This window comes from Pan paniscus, chromosome 20 (genome assembly GCF_029289425.2).
Source record: "Pan paniscus chromosome 20, NHGRI_mPanPan1-v2.0_pri, whole genome shotgun sequence".
NCBI lineage: Eukaryota > Metazoa > Chordata > Mammalia > Primates > Hominidae > Pan > Pan paniscus.
Window position 1 is genome coordinate 11789815 of NC_073269.2, and position 20579 is coordinate 11810393.

The following is a 20579-nucleotide window of genomic DNA, read 5'->3' on the forward strand; positions in this document are numbered from 1 at the left end:
AGGCAGTGGATGCAGGACCCTTTTCTGTCAGTTTAATGCTCTGCTGTTGCCCCTCTGAAATGCTTATTCATTTTATTTTAATTTTTATTTATTTACTTATTTTTGTGACAGAGTCTTGCTCTGACACCCAGGCTAGAGTTCAGTGGCACCATCTCGCCTCACTGGAACCTCCTCCTTCCGGGTTCAAGCGATTCTCCTGCCTCAGCCTCCCAAGTAGCTGGGACTACAGGCATGTGCCACCACACCCGGCTAATTTTTGTATTTTTAATAGAGACAGGGTTTCACCTTGTTGGCCAGGCTGGCCTCAAACTCCTGACCTCAGGTGATCCTCCCGCCTCAGCCTCCGAAAGTACTGGGATGACAGGCGTGAGCCACCGTGCCCGGCCAAATTCTTAATAATTTTAAAGCAAGGAGTTCTGCATTTTCATTGTTCACTGGGTCTTGCAAATTACATAGCTAGTCCCGATCCCAGCATGACTTTTGACAGATGTAAAATTCTTTTAATTTTTATTTTTTAGAGACAGGGTCTTACTCTGTCACCCAGGCTGGAGTATAGTGGCACAATCACAGTTCACCGCAACCTCAAATTCCTGGGCCCAAGTGATCCCCCTGTCTCAGCCTCCCAAGTACCTGGGATTACAAGCATGCACCACCATAGCTGGCTAATTTTTGTATTTTTTTGTGGAGACAGAGTCTCGCTATGTTGCTCAGGCTGGTCTCTAATGCCTCTCCTCAAGCAATCCTGTTGCCTCAGCCTCCCAAAGTTCTGGGATTACAGGTGTGAGCCACCTCATGCAGCCAAAAAACTCTAGTAACAAAGATGGGGACACTAGCAACAGGTGCCAGGCACTTAACATTTGTGTCATTAAAATGTCCCTCCACCTCCTGAAGTGGTTCTGTTATTATCTCCATGTACAGATGAGGAAGTGCAGGATTGCCAGATAAAGAAAATGTGATACATACACACCATGGAATACTACACAGCCATGAAAAAGAATGAGATCATGTTCTTTGCAGCGACATGAACGGAGCTGGAGGTGATTATCCTAATTGAATTAACACAGGGACAGAAAACCAACTACCTCATGTTCTCACCCATAAGTGACAGTGAGACACTGACCACACATGGACAGAAAGAAGTGAACAGTAGACACCGGGACTGCTATGGTTTGGATCTGTGTCCCCACCCAAAGCTCTTGTTGAAATGTAATCCCCAATGTTGGAGGAGTGGCCGGGTGGGAGGTGATTGGATCATGGAGGCGGTTTCTAATGGGTTAGCAACATCCCTACTGGGTACTGTATAATAAGTGGGTTCTCATGGGATCTGGTTGTTTAAGAAGTGTGTAGCACCATCCCCCCGTCTTAACACCTTGCTCCCACTTCACCTTCCACCATGATTGAAAGTTTCTTGAGGCTTCCTCAGAAGCTGAGCAGATGCCAGCATCATGGTTCCTGTACTGCCTGCAGAACTGGGAGCCAATGAAACCCCTTTTCTTTATAAATTACTGACTCCCAGTCTCAGACCTCTTTCTCTTCCTCTCTCTCTTCTCTTCTTTTTCTTTCTTTTATCTCTCTTTTTCTCTCTTTCTTTCCTTTTTTTCTTTTTCTTCTCTCTCTCTTTCACTCTTTCTTTCTTTTTTATTTTTTGAGACAGAGTCTCACTCTGTCACCCAGGCTGGAGTGCAGTGGCGTGATCTCGGCTCACTGCAACCTCCGCCTCCCGGGTTCAAGTGATTCTCCTGCCTCAGCCTCCCGAGTAGCTGAGATTACAGGCACGCATCACCACGCCCAGCTAATTTTTTTATTTTTAGTAGAAATGGGGTTCCACCATGTTAGCCAGGCTGGTCTCAAATTCCTGACCTCATGATCTACCCACCATGGCCTCCCAAAGTGCTGGGATTACAGGCGTGAGCCACTGTGCCCGTCCCCTCTTTCTTTTCTCTCTCTCTCTCTCTCTCTTTCTTTCTCTCTTTCTCTCTCTCTCTTTCCTTCCTTCCTTTCCCTCTCTCTCTCTTTCTTTCTTTCTCTCTCTTTCCTTCCTTCCTTCCTCTCTCTCTCTCTTTCTTTCCTCTCTGTTTCTCTTTTTTTTCTTTTTTCTTTTTTTTTTTTTTTTTTGAGACACGGCCTTGCTCTGTCGCCCAGGCTGGAGTGCAGTGGCGCAATCTCAGCTCACTGCAACCTCTGCCTCCCGGTTCAAGCAATTCTCCCACCTCAGCCTCCCAAGTGGCTGGGACTGCAGGCGCACACCACTAAGCCCAGCTAATTTTTGTATTTTTTGGTAGAGATGGGGTTTCACCATGTTGGTCAGGCTGGTCTCGAACTCCTGACCTCAAGTGATCTGCCCACCTCAGCCTCCCAAAGTGCTGGGATTACAGGTGTGAGCCACTGTGCCCAGCCAGGTATTTCTTTATTGCAGTGTGAGTACAGACTAACACAGGTGCCTACTTGAGAGTGGTGGGTGAGAAGAGGGAAAGGATCAAAAAACGACCTATCAGGTACTATGCTGATTACATGGGTGACAAAATTATCTGTACAGCAAACCCCCAACAACACACATTTACTTATTTTATTTTATTTTTTGAGACAGAGTCTCACTGTGTTGCCCAGGCTGGAGTGCAGTGGCACGATCTCGGTTCACCGCAAGCTCCGCTTCCCGGGTTCCTGAGGCTCCTGCCTCAGCCTCCTGAGTAGCTGGGACTACAGGCGCCCGCCACCATGCCTGGCTAATTTATTTTTGTATTTTTAGTAGAGATGGGGTTTCACCATGTTGGCCAGGATGGTCTCGATCTCCTGACCTTGTGATCTGCCCGCCTCGGCCTCCCAAAGTGCTGGGATTACAGGTGTGAGCCACCATGCCCAGCCACAATTTACTTATATAATGAACTGCACAAGTACCTCTGAAACATTTTTTTTTTTTTAAGTGCAGGATCAGGCCAGGCATGGTGGCTCATGCCTGTAATCCCAGCACTTCGGGAGGCTGAGGTGGGTGGATCACTTGAGGTCAGGAGTTCGAGACCAGCCTGGCCAACATGGTGAAATGCCATCTCTACTAAAAATACAAAAATTAGCCGGGCATGGTGGCGTGCTCCTGTAGTCCCAGCTACTGTGAGGCTGAGGTGGGAGAATCACTTGAACCCAGGAGGCGGAGGCTACAGTGAGCTGAGATTGTGCCACTGCACTCCAAAGCAAGCCTCCATCTCAAAAAAAAAAAAAAAGTGCAGGATCAAAGAGGGCAAGCACCGCAGCAGCTGATAGGCCTGAGAGTCAAGGCCAGGGCCAGCACCTGTGGCCTCTCCAAGTCATCCCCTGCAATGTCCCACCATGCTCAGTGCTAAGCACAGCCCCAGCCAGCTGAGGCTGCCATGGAGACTTACAATAGTCTGTCACGTAGAAATAGGTGGGTTCCGTCCAAGAGCCGTTGCCCGCAAGGGAGGTGGCCCGGACTCGCACGCTGTAGTTCCCCGGTGACAGCCCACGCAGCCTGCAGCCCCGCTCCAGAGCGAAGTGCTTGCGGGAGACGCAGAGATGCAGCTCCTGGAAGGAAGAGAGGAGGAGAAGGAGGGTGGCTGAGCTTTGCACATCTGGGAGTGTCCACCCCTCGCAGGGAGCTCACAGCCAGGATCCTGCTCAGAAATGACGCCAAGGCAGCAAAGCACAGACTAAGACGCATAAGCGACTTTGAGAATTGCAGAATTTTATAACCGTAGTGCTATGGATAAAGATATATGCAGAGGTTATCATTATCGGTAAGAGCCAGACTTCCTAAGCCAGAAGCTGAGCATTAAACCCTGATGGTTTCTTTTCTTTTCCTTTTTTTTTTTTTTTCCAGATGGAGTTTCACTCTTGTTGCCCAGGCTGGAGCGCAATGGCTTAATCTCGGCTCACTGCAACCTCTGCCTCCCGGGTTCAAGCGATTCTCCTGCCTCAGCCTCCCGAGTAGCTGGGATTATAGGCGCTCACCACCGCGCCTGCCTAATTTTGTATTTTCAGTAAAGACAGGGTTTTACCATGTTGGCCAGGCTGGTCTCAAACTCCTGATCTCAAGTGATCCGCCCACCTCGGCCTCCCAAAGTGCTGAGATTATAGGCGTGAGCCACAGCTCCCAGCCCTATTATCTATTTTCTATTAATATTAATTTCCATAATATTATCTTTCTAAAAATCATGTTTTATTTTTAATTGACAACAGTATTATAGGTCAGGCACAGTGACTCGTGCCTGTAATCCCAGCCCTATGTGAGGCCGTGAAGGGAGGATTGCTGGAGCCCAGGAGTTAGAGACCAACCTGGACAACATAGCGAGACCCCATTTCCACAGAAAATAGAACAATTAGCCGGGCACGATGGTTCGCACCTGTAGTCCCAGCTACTCAGGAGGCCAAGGTGGGAGAATCACTTGAGCCCAGGAGGTCAAGGGTGCAGTGAGCTATGAAGGCTCCACCGCACTCCAGCCTGGGTGACAGAGCTAGACCCTGTCTCTAAAATAAATACACAAAAATAAAAATAATAGTTGTATACATGTATGGGGTACAGTGTAAAGTTATGATACAGTATACGTTGTGGAATGATTAAAACAAGCTAATGAAATCCTCATCACTTCATGTACTTATTTTTTTGTTGTGAGAACATTTAAAATCTATTCTTCTAGCCATTTTGCAATATGTGTTATTAGCTATAGTCACCATTCATCTACAGAGCAGTGGATTCCTAGAACGTATTCCTCCCATCTGAAACTTTGCACCCTTTGGTTCACGTCTCTCCTTATTTTTCCTTTGATTGTTTTTTCCCTGACCATTTTAAAATGCAAAAGTGGGCAGGGCGTGGTGGCTCAGGCCGAGGTGGGCGGATCACCTGAGGTCAGGAGTTCGAGACCAGCCTGGTCAAGATGGTGAAACCCCCGCCTCTACCCAAAATACAAAAATTAGCTGGGCATGGCGGCACACGCCTGTAATCCCAGCTACTCGGAGCCTGAGACAGGAGAATTACTTGAACCCAGGAGGCGGAGGTTGCAGTGAGCCAAGATTGTGCCACTGCACTCCAGCCTGGGTGACAGAGCAAGGCTCCATCTCAAAAATAAATACATAAATAAATAAAATGCAAAAGTGACTCCTAGCTCACAAATCACTAGAAATCAGGCAGCAGGCCACATTTAGCCTATGGGATATAGTTTACTGACTGACCCCTGGTTTAAGAGATTATATGGTTTGTCCGAGATCTCATAGCTGCAAAGTGGCAGGGCCAGCTCTTGAACTCAGAACTGTCTGGCTCTACAGCTACTTGGGAGGCTGAGGCAGGAGAATGGCGTGAACCCAGGAGGCGGAGCTTGTAGTGAGCCGAGATCGCGCCACTGCAGTCCAGCCTGGGCGACAGAGCAAGACTCCATCTCAAAAAAAATAAATAAATAAAAAGAAAGAAACTAAAAAAAGAGAACTGTCTGGCTCTAGAACTTCTCCTTAAGACCACTGCAGAATATTTTTGCCATGTCTCCAGCAAAATTAGAAAAGAGTGGAAATGAAGGATCTGCAGGGCCTATGCCAGATTTCCTGCCTTTCCCTGCAACTCCCAGCCTCTGTCACATCAGAACCAAATGGATAAATGGGCTTAATGTCTAAGGACAAATAAAAAAGCTCTTTCTTTGCCATGGTGCTGCCTTTCGATTTTTTTTTTTTTTTAATCATTATAAAAACAGTTGAAGCCCGGGCACGGTGGCTCATGCCTGTAATTCCAGCACTTTCGGGGGCCAAGGCGGGCAGATCACGAGGTCAAGAGATTGATACCATCCTTGCCAACATGGTGAAACCCCGTCTCCACTAAAAATACAAAAATTAGCCAGTTGTGGTGGTGTGCGCCTGTAATCCCAGCTACTCGAGAGGCTGAGGCAGGAGAATCACTTGAACCCGGGAGGCACAGTTTGTAGTGAGTTGAGATTGTGACACTGCACTCCAGCCTGGGCAACAGAGCGAGACTGTCTCAAAAAGATAAAGAAAATGTGGTATACTTTGCCTCAAAAATAAACACATAAAATAAAATAAAATAATAAATAAATAAATAAATAAAACATTTGGGATCCACCCAAATGGAGATTTGCAAAGTGGGAAACATACCCTGTGATAAGCACGTAACTAGAGATAATTCCAGAACTTATGAGAAGAGACAGGAGGCTCTTGGGAATAAGACCATGAAACCTGCAAGCATCGAGCCAAAACTCTGAAAAGTTTTCGAAACAGTTCCAAGCTAATAGTGCATGCAGAGAACCGGGCTGGAACATTTAAGAGGCGGGTGGAGAGTGGAGAAGAGAAAGAAATGTTTAAAAAAAAAAAAAAAAAAGCCACCAACCCCATGCTTATCATGTGACAATAACAGCAAGAAAACAAATCAGTCTGGTGGCAGGGGTGGGGGCAGGGAACTCCAGTCCAAAGTTTCTTCCAAGTGGAATGAGTCACCGAGTAGAGAGGGACAAATAAGCAAATATAGAAACCCAAGGTAGCTGCTATCCGGGACAAAGGGGAAATGCATCTTCTTCTTTTTTTTTTTTTTTTTTGGAGACGGAGTTTCGCTCTTGTCACCCAGGCTGGAGTGCAGTGGCATGATCTCGGCTCACTGCGACCTCCGCCTCCCCAGTTCAAGCGATTCTCCTGCCTCAGCCTCCTGAGTAACTGGGATTATAGGCGTGTGCCACAAAGCGAGACTCCAGCCTGGGCAACAAAGCGAGATTCTGTTTGAAAAAAAAAAAAAATTATCTGGGCATGGTGGCGGGTGGCAGGCCTGGGTGACACACCATGACTCTGTCTCTGAAAAAAAAATTTTTTTAAGGGGAGATACTGAAAAAGAATGCAATTAAATAGCTAGAGGTGGCTTTGTTTATGAAACTAGCAAAAGAAAAAAAAATACCTTCCACCAGCCGGGCACAGTGGCTCACGCCTATAATCCCAGCACTTTGGAAGGCCGAGGCAGGCAGATCACGAGGTCAGGAGTTCGAGACCAGCCTGACCAACATGGTGAAACCTCGTCTCTACTAAAAGACAAAAATTAGCCGGGCGAGGTCGTGGGTTACTGTAGTCCCAGATACTCAAGAGGCTGAGGGAGGAGAATCACTTGAACCCAGGAAGTGGAGGTTGCAGTGAGCCAAGATCGTACCAATGCACCGTAGCCTGGGCTACAGAGATAGACTCCGTCTCAAAAAAAAAAAAAAAGAAAGAAAGAATGAAAGAAATGCCAGACTCTTTCCTAAAGCAGCTGTGCCATTTTATGTTCCCACCAGCAATGTATGAGGGTTCCGATTTCTCCTCATCCTCACCGACACGTGTTATTGTCCGTCTGTTTGTTTTTTGCCACGCTCGTGGGCATGAAGTGGTATTGCATCGTGGTCTTGATTTGCATTTTTGTCATGGCTAATTTGGGGCTGAGTTTTGTGTTTTGCCCTGGTACCAGGGTGGGGTTGAGGGTGGGAGGTGAGAGCCACTCAAGGGTGAGGAGCAGATTCCAGGGGAAGTTCAGGGCATTGTTGACAGCAAGAATACAGATTCTGCAGAGTGAACAATGCCTGTTTCCACTGCAGACCCTCCTTGATTTTTTTTCTGCTTCTGTGTCCAACTTGTCCCCATTTGCCCAGAACTTTCTGAGTGTGGACATTGAAAATCTCACATCCCAGGGAGCCCTCAGTCCTGGCTAAACCTAGACAACTGGTCACCCTGTCGGCACTGGATTTAACTCGAATCCTAACTTCTCCTAGCTTCTTCCCATGCCTTTGACTGGCCTGTGTCTCCTGTTCCTGGGACCCAAGGGTCACTATTAGGAATTCCCATCACGAATCCCCAACAGCCTCTGCCCCACACAGCACAACCCCAATCCCACCCAGACCAACTCTTTTCACCCTAGAGAGAAGCAGAGATGGGGGAGAAAATGAAAGGAGAATGTGAGGTTACAGTCACCTTCTTAAGAACCTCTTCATAGACACATTTCTGTTATTGCCAACAATGTCCTTAATTGCCTAGCATTGCTTTGATCAAGAAAAAAAGTGACGTAAAACTTTATTTATTTATTTACATATACATATATATTGAGATGGTGTCTCACTCTGTCACCCAGGCTGGAGTGCAGTGGTGTGATCTCGGAATCACTGCAACCTCTGCCTCCCAGATTCAAGTGATTCTCTTGTCTTAGCCTCCCGAGTAGTTGGGATTACAGGCGTGCACCACCACGCCCGGCTAATTTTTGTATTTTTAGTAGATACGAAGTTTCACCATGCTGGCCAGGCTGGTCTTGAACCCTGACCTCAGGTGATCCACCCACCATGGCCTCTGAAGTTACTAGGATTACAGGCGTGAGCCACTGCTCCCGGCCTAAAACTTTATTTTTAGGTACACAATTTATACTGTTGGAGTGTAATTTTACTACATTTACAAAATTCTCTCTAGCATGTGGTGGGAGTGAATATTATGGTGTGTAAGTTACAGCTCAATAAAGCTGTTTCTAAATTAAAAAAAAAAAAAAAATCCCTCATGCCCAAGCCAATCAGCATACAGCATTCCTCTGGTCACATGATTGGGCATTGGATGTCACATGACCTCAGTCAAGCTGGGAATGCTGGGATGCACTCTGTCTTCCTCTGGGTTTGGCACTGCAAAGAAATGAGGTTTGGAACCACTACAACCACAGGTGGACAACCAGGGGCTACTGGGCTCACTGCCAGGAGCCGTTAAGATGCAACTGACCCAGGCTAGGCATGGTGGCTCACGCCTGTAATCCCAGCACTTTGGGATGCCAAGGTGGGTGGATTACCTGAGGTTAAGAGCTCGAGACCAGCCAGGCCAACATGGTGAAACCTCGTCTCCATTAAAAATACAAATATTAGCTGGGTGTGGTCGTGGGTGCCTGTAATCCCAGCTACTCAGGAGGCTGAGGCAGGAGAATCGCTTAAACCCGGGAGGCAGAGGTTGCAGTGAGCTGAGACTGCACCACTGCACTCCAGCCTGGATGACAGGATGACAGAGTGAGTGAGACTCCATCTCAAAAAAAAAAAAAAAAGATGCAACCGACCCAAAGGAATCCTGGATCCAGCCATGTGAGAAGCTCTTCAGTTGTTCAACTCTGGGAGCTAATAAGCTTTTCCTCTATCATAAGCTAGTCTGGATACAGGGGGATTCCTTTTTCTTCTTCTTTTTTTTTTTTTTTTTGAGATGGAGTCTCACTCTGTCGCCCAGGCTGGAGTGCAGTGGCGTGATCTCGGCTCACTGCAAGCTCCACCTCCCGGGTTCACGCCATTCTCCTGCCTCAGCCTCCCAAGTAGTTGGGACTACAGGCGCCCGCCACCATGCCCGGCTAATTTTTTTGTATTTTTAGTAGAGATGGGGTTTCACCGTGTTAGCCAGGATGGTCTCGATCTCCTGACCTCATGATCCACCTGCCTCAGCCTGCCAAAGTGCTGGGATTACAGGCGTGAGCCACTGCGCCCAGCAGATACAGGGGGATTCTTAACTGCTGGGGGATAACAACACAAATGAACTAAACTCCAGAGCATGTAATTTTAACTTCTACATTACACTGAACAAAGGTCATCCCAAACATTTTATCTTATTTTTTTGGAGACAGAGTCTTCTTGCTCTGTCACCCAGTCTGCAGTGTAGTGAGTGAGTCACAGCCCACTATAACCTGGAGCTCCTGAGCTCAAGCAATTCTCTCCTCAGCCTCCCAAGTAGATGGGACTATAGGCACAGACCACCACACCTAGCTAATTTTGAAATTTTTTTTGCAGAGATGGGGTCTGGCTGTGTTGCCCAGGCTCAAACTCCTGGCCTCAAGCAATCCTCCCACCTCAGCTTCCTGAGTCACTGGAATTATAGGCATGAGCCACCATGCTTGGCCCCCAAACATCATTTTCAATGGCTCTTCATCCACCAATTCTATGGATGCACCCGTCTTCCATGTGACCATTCTCCAATGGATGGACATCTTAGTGGTTTGCATATTTTGCTACTGTTGAAAATCTTGTGCATAGAGCTTTGTTCCCTGCCCCAAATTTGAATTATTTCCTTAGGACCTACAGTATTAATATAGGATAATATATTAATAAACTTTGCAATTATGACCCCCAGGGAATCATGACTTTCTGTGTCTATGAGAGTCTGGAAGCCTCAGTATCCAGCTCACTGAGATACTCAGAGGATGTATTGTACTTCCTCATTCTGGGCTTAGCCATGGGCTCACTTTGCCAAAGGGACACTAGCAAATGTGATGCAAACAGAGTCCTAAGAAGTGTTTGTATATGGGGCATGTCCTTCCTTGCCTGGGCTAGCTCACTGGGCAGTGAGAGAACACATGAGGACAAAGCTCCAAGTGCCCCCAGCTGAGGCCCCAGCCATGTGAATGAGGCCATCCAGCCCCAGCCAAACTGGCCCAGGACAAAGGAATCACCCAGTGAACCTGCAGAATTGACAGAAAGAATAAATGTCCTTTGTTTTAAACCAGTACCTTTGGGGGCAGTTTGTTACGCAGCAAGAACTGACTGAAACAATAACTAAAGCTGTCAATCCAAAAAGCTAAAATGGTTTCCAGATAAAATTAGTATTATCTAACATGGTTAAAACCAGAGGCAATCCAAATCCCCAAAAATAAATGATACCCCAATCATGAGATTAAATACTATCTAGCAACTACAAATCATAATTCCAAAGGCTATTGTGGACAGAGACATCAAAAGGCAGAGGAAAGTAACTCATGAATATGGATTAGAGGCATATGCACGTTTCTGCCAGTTAAAAACTAGCTGAGCTCTGTATGATAAGGAATTTTATTTTAAAAATGAATATTAAAAAAGGCAAATCAAGCCATTCATTTAGCAATTTTATTTTAAAAATGAATGTTAAAAAAGGCAAATCAAGCCATTCATTTAGCAATTTTATTTTAAAAATGAATGTTAAAAAAGGCAAATCAAGCCATTCATTTAGCAAACAGGGCCCCAAAATAGGCCCAGAATGACAAGTTCAGTAAGGACACTTTCTATTTTTGAAAGTTTACTTTTTCTGTGAAGCTGTGAAGGGCCACATATAGTCTCTGTTGCGTATTCTTTTTTTTTTTTTTTTTTGAGACAGAGTCTTGTTCTGTCGCCCAGGCTGGAGTGCAGTGGCACGATCTTGGCTCACTGCAACCTTTGCCTCCCGGGTTCAAGCAATTCTCCCTGCCTCAGCCTCCCGAGGAGCAGCTGGGATTACAGGCGCCCACCATTACGTCCAGCTAATTTCTGTATTTTTAGCAGAGACGGAGTTTCGCCATGTTGGCCAGGCTGGTCTTGAACTCCTGACCTCAGCCCTGTTGCACATTCTTTACAATGCTCTGCAAGCCAGATTTGGCCCACAAGCCACAATAATTTAGAATTAGATCTCAATTCTAAATTAATGTCAAAGCCAAAATCTTTGGTTGCCAAGAGTAGATGTGGTCCCAGGAGGGGTAGAGGGAGGTCCACCTGGTTATAGGCGGACTCCCTCTCAAAGTTCCAGGAAATCAGACATTTTGCTGTAATCTCTGTTAGTTGTCGGCAAACTCTGGCCCACCAACTAAACCTGGTCCACCACTTGTTTTTGTAAATAAAGTTTTATTGGCACACAACCACATCCATTCATTTACATATCACCCATGGCAGCTTTCTCAGTAGAATGGTGGAATTGAGTAGTTGTAACAGAAATCATCTGGCCATGGAGTCAAACATGTTTACTATCCAGACCTTTATGGTAAAAAAAATTTGGCAGTTTCTGGATTGGAATATCAGTCATGCATTTGGATCATGATTCTATTCTTCCAGGTTTTGTGCAGCAACTTAAACTCTGGAAGCCTCAGTACCCAGCTCACTGGGATAATGTGAAGACGTATTGTACTTCCTCAGTCCCAAGAGGTATATTATTTTTGCATTTTGGCATTTCTGAAATTGGAATGCATCTTACAAGCAATGCATTTTACAAACACTTAACAGTACTCAGGATCTATATTCTAGGAAAAAATAAAAATAAAATTAGAATTAACGGCCATTTTTGTTTGTTTGTTTGTTTTTTTGCCTAGCTGTCCATAAAAATAATGGGGCTTCTCAAAATTTCCTAGAGGTAATAAAATGTGATCAATGAGATACTCTGTGTAACGTGCTGAACGTGTTTGGGACATACAGTGAGCCCTGGGAAGAGCTTAGCAACTGTTTGGGTTCTTTTGGGTTATTTGTCTTGGATTCTGTGTCTTGTGCATCTCTGCACTCACCCAGCACCTTGCATGGTGTCTGGCTGAATGGAAGCATCTAATGAAAGTAACTTATAAGGTTTTTGTTGTTGCTGTTTTTGAGACAGAGTCTCACTCTGTCACCCAGGCTGGAGTGCAATGGTGCAATCTCTGCTCATTGCAACCTCCACCTCCTGGGTTCAAGTGATTCTCCTGCCTCAGCTTCCCATCTTGGCCTCCTGAGTAGCTGGGATTACAGGCACCCACCACCACGCCTGGCTAATTTTTGTATTTTTGTAGAGATGGGGTTTCACCATGTTGGCCAGGCTGGTCTCAAACTCCTGGCCTCAAGTGATCTGCCTGCCTTGGCCTCCCAAAGTGCTTGGATTACAGGTGTGAGCCACCGTACCCAGCAATTTATAAGGTTTTAAGACTCAAATAATTCCTTCTAAAGTGAAATGAGTCTCCTGTTGTGGTGGGAGGCAGACATCATTCAACTTAGAGGACACAGCTGGAAAGCAATGTGAGAAACTAAGAAAAGTAACAAGCTGGTAGATTGGCATTTCTGACCCATCTTCCTGCGAAGTCAGGTATCAAGGCTTTAAGTACTAATAGCACAGTACCTGATGAGAGAAGCACTGGAATCAAAATTTCAGCAGAGGAAGGAGGTACCAAGTGCAACTCTGAAGGGGCATGCTGAAGTGTGCAGGGGCATGCCCAAGAGTTAAGGGCCTTACCTCATCACCATATCGCCGATAACTCACTTCATACAGCACGATCAGACCATTGGGCTCCTTCGGCTCCTGCCACATCAAGTGGACAACGTTGTTCTCAAAGATTTCATGCGTCACAGGGCCGACAATGTCATCAGCCTTGGCTGTAAGGAGAGGAAGTGAGAGGCAGGGATGTAACTCTTGGATCAGATCCCACTTCTGCCACCTGTCCATGGTGCAACCTTGGGCTGGTGACGTCATTTTCCCACATCCCATTTTCCTCGTCAGAGACCGGACATCTAAAACTCATCCCACAAGATTGTTAGGAAGATTAAATGGGTTACTTTCTGCATATAACTTTTTTTTTTTTTTTGAGACAGAGTCTTGCTCTGTCACCCAGGCGGGAGTGCAGTGGTGTATTTTCTAAAGTTTACATAATGATTGCCTATGACTCATAATTTTAAAATATGGCCTGGCATGGTGGCTCATGCCTGTAATCCCAGCACTTTGGGAGCTCAAGGTTGGTGGACCACTTGATCTCAGGCATTGGAGACCAGCCTGGGCAACATGGTGGAGCCGTCTCTACTGAAAATACAGGTGTGGTGGCACACGCATATAGTCCCAGCTACTCCGGAGGCTGAGGCAGGAGAATTGCTTGAACCAGGGAGGCGGAGATTGCAGTGAGCCAAGATTGCGCCATTGTACTCCAGCCTGGGCGACAGAGCAAAACTTCATCTCAAAAAAAAAAAAAAAAAAAGGCCAGGTTCGGTGGCTCATGCCTGTAATCCCAGCACTTTGAGAGGCCGATGTGGGTGGATCACTTGAGCCCAGGAGTTCAAGACCAGCCTGGGCAATATGGTGAAACCCCATCTCTACTAAAAATACAAAAATTAGCTGCGCATGGTGGCAGACACCTGTAGTCCCAGCTACTCGGGAGGCTGAAGCAGGGAATCACTTGACATAGGTGGCAGAGGCTGCAGTGAGCTGAGGTCGCACCACTGTACTCCAGCCTGGGCGACAGAGCAAGGCTCCGTCTCAAAAAAAAATGAAGGCCAATAAGGTAAAATACAGATATGCACTGCTTAGAGGGTGGAGAATCTGTCCTTGGTCAGCCTTGATGTCCCACCCATGACACTCGGACCCCGGAGCAGCAGCCCCACCTTCAGGCATGGTCCTGGCACTGACGTAGGCTGCCACACTGCACCGTTCCTCAGGGGTGTCCTGGTTGCAAGCCTGCAGCTCGATGCGATAGCCCGTGAAGTGTCGCAAGCCGGAGATGACCAGCGACTCCTTGTTCACCACCTTCTCAAAAGGCCTGTGCTCCTCCGGACTCGTGGGCACGCTGGTCGAGGAAGTGTTGGGGAAAGCTGCCACCGTGGGCACGGCCACCGTCACATTCCCAACATCGCCAAGGGACCTGCGTTTCCGAGATGGCCTGGAACGACAGTAGGACATGTATGATGACACCATCACCATCATTTTTTTTTTAAAAAGTGACACTGGAGAATAAAAGGCTTGATTAAGAAGAAAGATCAGAGCGCAGGAGGGTGCAGCAATGGGGAACATGGATTACAATACAGACTGCCAGGAATGACTACTCAGAGCAGCTTTCAATATACCCTTGTGAGCATCTGAAGGATTAGAGCAGGCCCACCTCGTGAGGAATGAGTGCTTCTAAGAACGTCAATAGTAGACACACACCGATATTCCCCTCGACATGCTCGATTTCAGGTTTTTCATTTTGCAGATAAATAGGCCAGCCAGGGTCAGTGACAAAAATAAGACACCAAAAGCACGTAAGAGTCTAGCTTTTCAGGAAGCCCTGCCAAATGGCATTTGCTCATTGGCCCAAGCTACTGATCGACATCATCAGTTTAAATAGGAAAAAATACATCTTCTCCTTCTTATGACTGCTTAGGGCACCTGTATAATTTGAGTGATTAAGCTGCAATTCTTAGAAAAGGAATCACATCACTCAGGTCAGGAAGATTAACTCCAAGAAACATCTATGCAATCGGCACACTTCTCCCCATCCCTTAAGAAGATATATTAAACAACAAAGGTTGATAGCTAACAAATTTTAAAATACAAAGAAAAAAGGATAAAGAAGAAAATGTAGGCTGGGTGAGGTGGCTCATGCCTGTAATCCCAGTACTTTGGGAGACCAAGGCGGGCAGATAACCTGAGGTTAGGAGTTCAAGACCAGTCTGGCCAACATGGGGAAACCCCATCTCTACTAAAAATACAAAAATTAGTTGAGCCTGATGGTGCACAGCTTTAATCCCAGCTATTCAGGAGGCTGAGGCAAGAGAATTGCTTGAACCCAGGAGGCGGAGGTTGCAGTGAGCTGAGATCGTGCCACTGCATTCCAGCCTGGGCGACAGAGTGAGACTCTGTCTCAAAAAAAAAAAAAGAAAAGAAAAGAAAATATAAATCACTCATAAATCCACAGCCCACTGCTTCCTTTGGACAATTTTTTCCCTGTAAATATTATGTGTGAACATGATGAGGATCAAGCCTGTTTTATAAGTAAACTTTGTCTACTTATTATATTGGAAGCATTTACTAAATATTTTCCTTTCAACATAACATTTTAACTAGGAGAGAATTTTGGGACTTTTCCTTTTTAATATTAGGGTTTTCCTCCATCACCTACAAAAGTAGCATGTGTTCCCTGCAGAAAACTTGGAAAACGATGAATGACTGTAAAATATTCCATTTGCTACATGAGTCGTCACTCACTTAACCATCCTCATTTATTTATTTATTTTGAGACAGAGTTTCACTCTTGTTGCCCAGGCTGGAGTGTGACGGCGCGATCTTGGCTCACTGCAACCTCCGCCTCCTGAGTTCATGCGATTCTCCTGCCTCAGCCTCCTGAGTAGCTGGGATTACAGGAGTCCGCCACCATGCCCAGCTAATTTTTGTATTTTTAGTAGAGACGGAGTTTCGCCATGTTGGCCAGGCTGGTCTCAAACTCCTGACCTCAGGTGATCCGCCCACCTCAGCCTCCCAAAGTGCCAGGATTACAGGCATGAGCCACCGCGCATGGCTCCTTTTTTTTTTTTTTTTTTTTGCTGTTATAAATATTCCTTTGATCATTGTCTGATTGTCTTATTACTTCCCCAAAGTAGATTCCTAGAGGAAAATATTACTAGGTTCAGGGAGATAAGAAACTCTTTAAGCTTCTTAATACCTACAGCTAAATGGTTGTCCAGAAACTCTATATTGACTTGTGGTTCCACCAGCAGGTCATGAGACTGCATTCCAGGACAATCTCAGCAACCCTAAGCCTTAATGGTTTTTTTTTTTCTTTCTGTGTTTGTTTGTCTAGATCTTTAACCCAAGAGATTAAAAATATGCTATCATTCGACTACGTTATTTGCGGATCTTTATATTACTGAGTGTGACTTCATTTTTCCTTTATTGGTTCTCTGTGATTCTCCAAAGAATTGTCCCCTCCTTGTCTTTTGTCTGTCTTTCCATGAATTTCTTGTGTTTTCCTTACTCCTGTGTTGTTTATTCATTAAGGATATTAACCTTTTATGTATCGTGCTATACAACTTACTCTTTTCCATTTGCCAGTAAGCTTTCTTTAAATGATTTGAAACAGGCTTTCATGTTTATTTGTACAATTTAATATATCAGTAATATTTTTTAAAACGTGTTCCTTTACAAGTCATTCTAGATGGGGTTATTATGAGTTGTGCTAAGGTTTTACGGCAATTTTGAAAGGGATGTTTTCCCTTATTTTATATTCTAATTATTGCTTGTGTATCTACAGTCTTTTTGGTTATTTCTATGTACCTACTTTCCCAAACTCTAACTCATTTAAAAAGTTTCATAATTGGCTTTCTTGGGTTTTCAATGACACACTAGAAGAGGGGTCAACAAAATTTTCCCGTAAAGGGCTAGATAATAAATATTTTGGGTTTTGCAAGCCAAATGACCTCTGTCACAACTACTCTGTCATTGTAGCTTAAAGCAGCCCTAGATCATGTGTAAACAAGTGGGTGGGGTTGCATTCCAATAAGAGTTCATTTACAAAAACAGGCAGCTAGCCCATGGGCCATAGTTTGCCTACCCTTGAGCTAGACGCTCTGCAAATAGCAATGACTTTATTTCCCACGTTCCATTCTTTACAACTCTGATTTCTGTTTCTTGTCTTATTACATTGGCTGGATGCCCAGAGAAATGTTAATTAGTAATGATGAGATGGGGCTTCCTTGTTTTGTTCCTAACTCTGCTAAGAATAATTTTAAGAATGACGTTAGCTTGGCTGTTGGTTTAACCTAGGCAATATTTATCTTGTAGAAGAAATATTCTATTATGAGTTTTATGAAGCCTCTTTTTTTTCCTCCCGTTTCTCTAAGTTAGGAATTTTAAGTTAAGGTTATTGAAACAGATATGATCTTCCTTATTGCACCTCTTGATGAACTAGATGATGTTATCAAATCTTCTGATCTTAAACCATCCTTGCATTTTGGAGATAAACAATATTGCCAGTGCAGTGTTTTATTTGGGACATTTGAATCTAACATCACATATTAGCTTGGCCTGTGGCTTTTGTTCAGTGCAGTATCTTTGTCAAGTTCTTTTTTTTTTTTTTTTTTTTTGAGACAGAGTCTCGCTCTGTTGCCAGGCTGGAGTGTGCAATGGCGCAACCTCGGTTCACTGCAACCTCTGCCTCCCAGGTTCAAGCGATTCTCCTGGCTCAGCCTCCCAAGTAGCTGGGATTACAGGCGTGTGCCACCATGTCTGGCTAATTTTTGTATTGTTAGTAGAGACAGTGTTTCACCATGTTGACCAGAATGTTCTCAATCTCTTGACCTTGTGATCCGCCCCCCACCTCAGCCTCCCAAAGTACTGGGATTACAGGCATGAGCCACCATGCTCAGCCTCTTTGTCAAGTTCTTTAAGGGTGTTATGTTCATTTCATAAAATGAACTGGGATAATTTTTATAGATTTCTATGCCCTAAAATAGTTTTTCTATTATAGGAAATAGTTGCTCTCTCACAATTTGAAAGAACGTGTCTATAAAACTCTCTGGGCCAAGGGACTTTTCTGAGGAAATTATTTGACACATATCTTTTTCCAAGGTTCATAACCACTTAATTTTTCTGCTTCTTTTTGAATCCATTTAGACAAGTTAAATTTTCCCACCTTACTGAAACTTTCAAATTTAGCAAGTGCACCGTTGTCCAAAGAACTTAACACATTAAAATTTTCTTCAGACGCTAGTTTTATGTCATCTTCTTTCCTTCTGGTTTGTGTTTTCCCTTTGATTATGTTTACCATAGGCTTAGCTGTTATTGCTTTTGCCTTCCTAACACATTTATAGTTTTATAGTTTAAAGTTTATTTCTTAATTTATCAATCCATTTAAGTCTGCTAAGTAACATCAAAGCCAAGCTTTGACAATATTCTACAAGTTAAGGTATGTGATATTCACATCTTCAATATTTTCCGAAAGGACTTCAATGGAAGTTTCCATTTCTGCTTTGGCCCAATAGATATGTAAGTGTTTAACTTTTTAACTTTTTTTTTTTTTTTAGACAGAGTCTCGCTCTGCTGCCCAGGCTGGAGGGCAGTGGCATGATCTCGGCTCACTGCAACCTCCACCTCCCAGGTTCAAGTGATTCTTCTGCCTCAGTCGCCTGAGTAGCTGGGACTACAGGTGCATGTTACCACGTCCGGCTAATTTTTGTATTTTTAGTAGAGAAGGGGTTTCACCATATTGGCCAGGCTGGTCTCAAACTCCTGACCTCAGGTGATCCGCCTGCCTGGGCCTCCCAAAGTGCTGCGATTACAGGTGTGAGTCACTGCGCCCAGCCTGTAAGTGTTTAACTTTTAACCACCAAGAAGTGAAGTTTTCTGTTTAATCTTTTGAAATTAACTTTTAGTTTCTATTGCAACGTCATCAGAAAATGTGTGGTTAGAAAACAAATCCAACTTTGGGGGCATTTCTTAAGATTCTCTTTATGGTCTTTTTGTATTAAAAGACCAACAACATTGTAGAATGGAAAAGAAAACAGCTCCACCACTTATCAAGCCAAAGATATATCCGTATTAGCAAGATTCAGATAATTTCTATACGGGCACAAATGGGTCTCGTGAAAATAACCAAGATGCTGGTGCTTCATGAATAACTACTGAGAAATTGGTATCTCAACAACCAGAGATGTAAAATGGGCTCATCAAATAGGCCAAATGAGTTTATATACCAAAAAGATTATAACCAAAAAGACCATGAAGTGGCAAAAGACAAAGCATCAACTGATTTTTTTTTTTTTTTGAGACAGAGTCTTGCTCTGTTGCCCAGGCTGGAGTGCAGTGGTGTGATCTTGGCTCACTGTAACTTCCAATTTCTGGGTTCAAGCGATTCTCCTGCCTCAGCCTCCCAAGTAGCTGGGATTACAGGCGTGCATCATCATGCCCGGCTAATTTTTGTATTTTTAGTAGAGACGGGGTTTTGCCATGTTGGCCAGGCTGGTTTCAAACTCTTGACCTCAGGTGATCTGCCTGCCTGGGCCTCCCAAAGTGCTGGGATTACAGGCATCAGGCATGAGCCACAGCACCTGGCCTAGGCAGCATTTTATTATCCAGCAATCCCACACTAACCTGGTCGTCTCAACCAAGGGTCCTTCTGACCCCATCCCCCAGGGGGATATTTAGCAATGTCTGAAGATATTTTTGGTTATTACTACTTTAGGGGGAAGACACACTACTGGTATCAGTTGAGTGGAAGCCAGGGATGCTGCTCAGTGTTGTTGGACAGTGCCCTAGAATAATCTGACCCCAAATATTATTTATTATTATTATTACTATTATGTATTTATTCTTTTTTTTTTTTTTTTTTTTTTGAGACAGAGTCTCGCTCTGTCACCCAGGCTGGAATGCAGTGGCGAGATCTCGGCTCACCGCAACCTCCGCCTCCAGGGATCAAGCGATTCTCCTGCCTCAGCCTCCCAAGTAGCTGGGACTACAGGCGTGTGTCACCATGCCCGGCTAATTTTTATATTTCTTGTAGTAACGGGGTTTCACCATCTTGGTCAGGCTGGTCTCAAACTCCTGGCCTCAAGTGATTGCCCCGCCTGGGCCTCTCAAAGTGTTGAGATTACAGGCGTGAGCTACCAAGTCCAGCTGTGGCCCCAAATATTATTTTATTTTTATTATTATTTTTTTTTGAGACGGAGTCTCGCTCTGTGGCCCAGGCTGGAGTGCAGTGGCACGATCTTGGCTCACTGCAAGCTCCGCCTCCCAGGTTCACGCCATTCTCCTGCCTCAGCCTCCCGAGTAGCTGGGACTACAGGCGTGTGTCACCACGCCCGGCTAATTTTTATATTTCTTGTCGTAACGGAGTTTCACCATCTTGGTCAGGCTGGTCTCGAACTCCTGGCCTCAAGTGATTGCCCCGCCTGGGGTAGCTGTGTCACCACGCCCAGCTAATTTTTTGTATTTTTAGTAGAGATGGGGTTTCACCGTGTTAGCCAGGATGGTCTCGATCTTCTGATCTCATGATCCGCCCGCCTCGGCCTCCCAAAGTGCTGGGATTACAGGCGTGAGCCACCCGAATATTATTAATAGCAGGACTGAGATTGAGATCCGCTTTGGACCAAGCCCGTACATTTTTAGACCCTTCTTGGCTACAGTTAGTATTGCAAATGGCC

The 20579-nt window shown here is 45.0% G+C and overlaps 1 protein-coding gene across 2 annotated transcripts in view; it reads right to left on the reverse strand.

Moving 5' to 3' along the window:
* Nucleotides 1-20579, reverse strand: part of INSR (insulin receptor) — a 184803-nt gene that overhangs the window by 16879 nt on the left and 147345 nt on the right. For both annotated transcript variants that reach the window (XM_034945359.3, XM_034945358.3), the window contains exons 11-13: nt 14070-14344; nt 12934-13073; nt 3375-3534 (exon numbers count right to left, since the gene is read on the reverse strand). In XM_034945359.3, coding sequence (XP_034801250.1) covers nt 3375-3534; nt 12934-13073; nt 14070-14344 — 575 coding nt within the window. The remainder of the gene's footprint in view (nt 1-3374; nt 3535-12933; nt 13074-14069; nt 14345-20579) is intronic.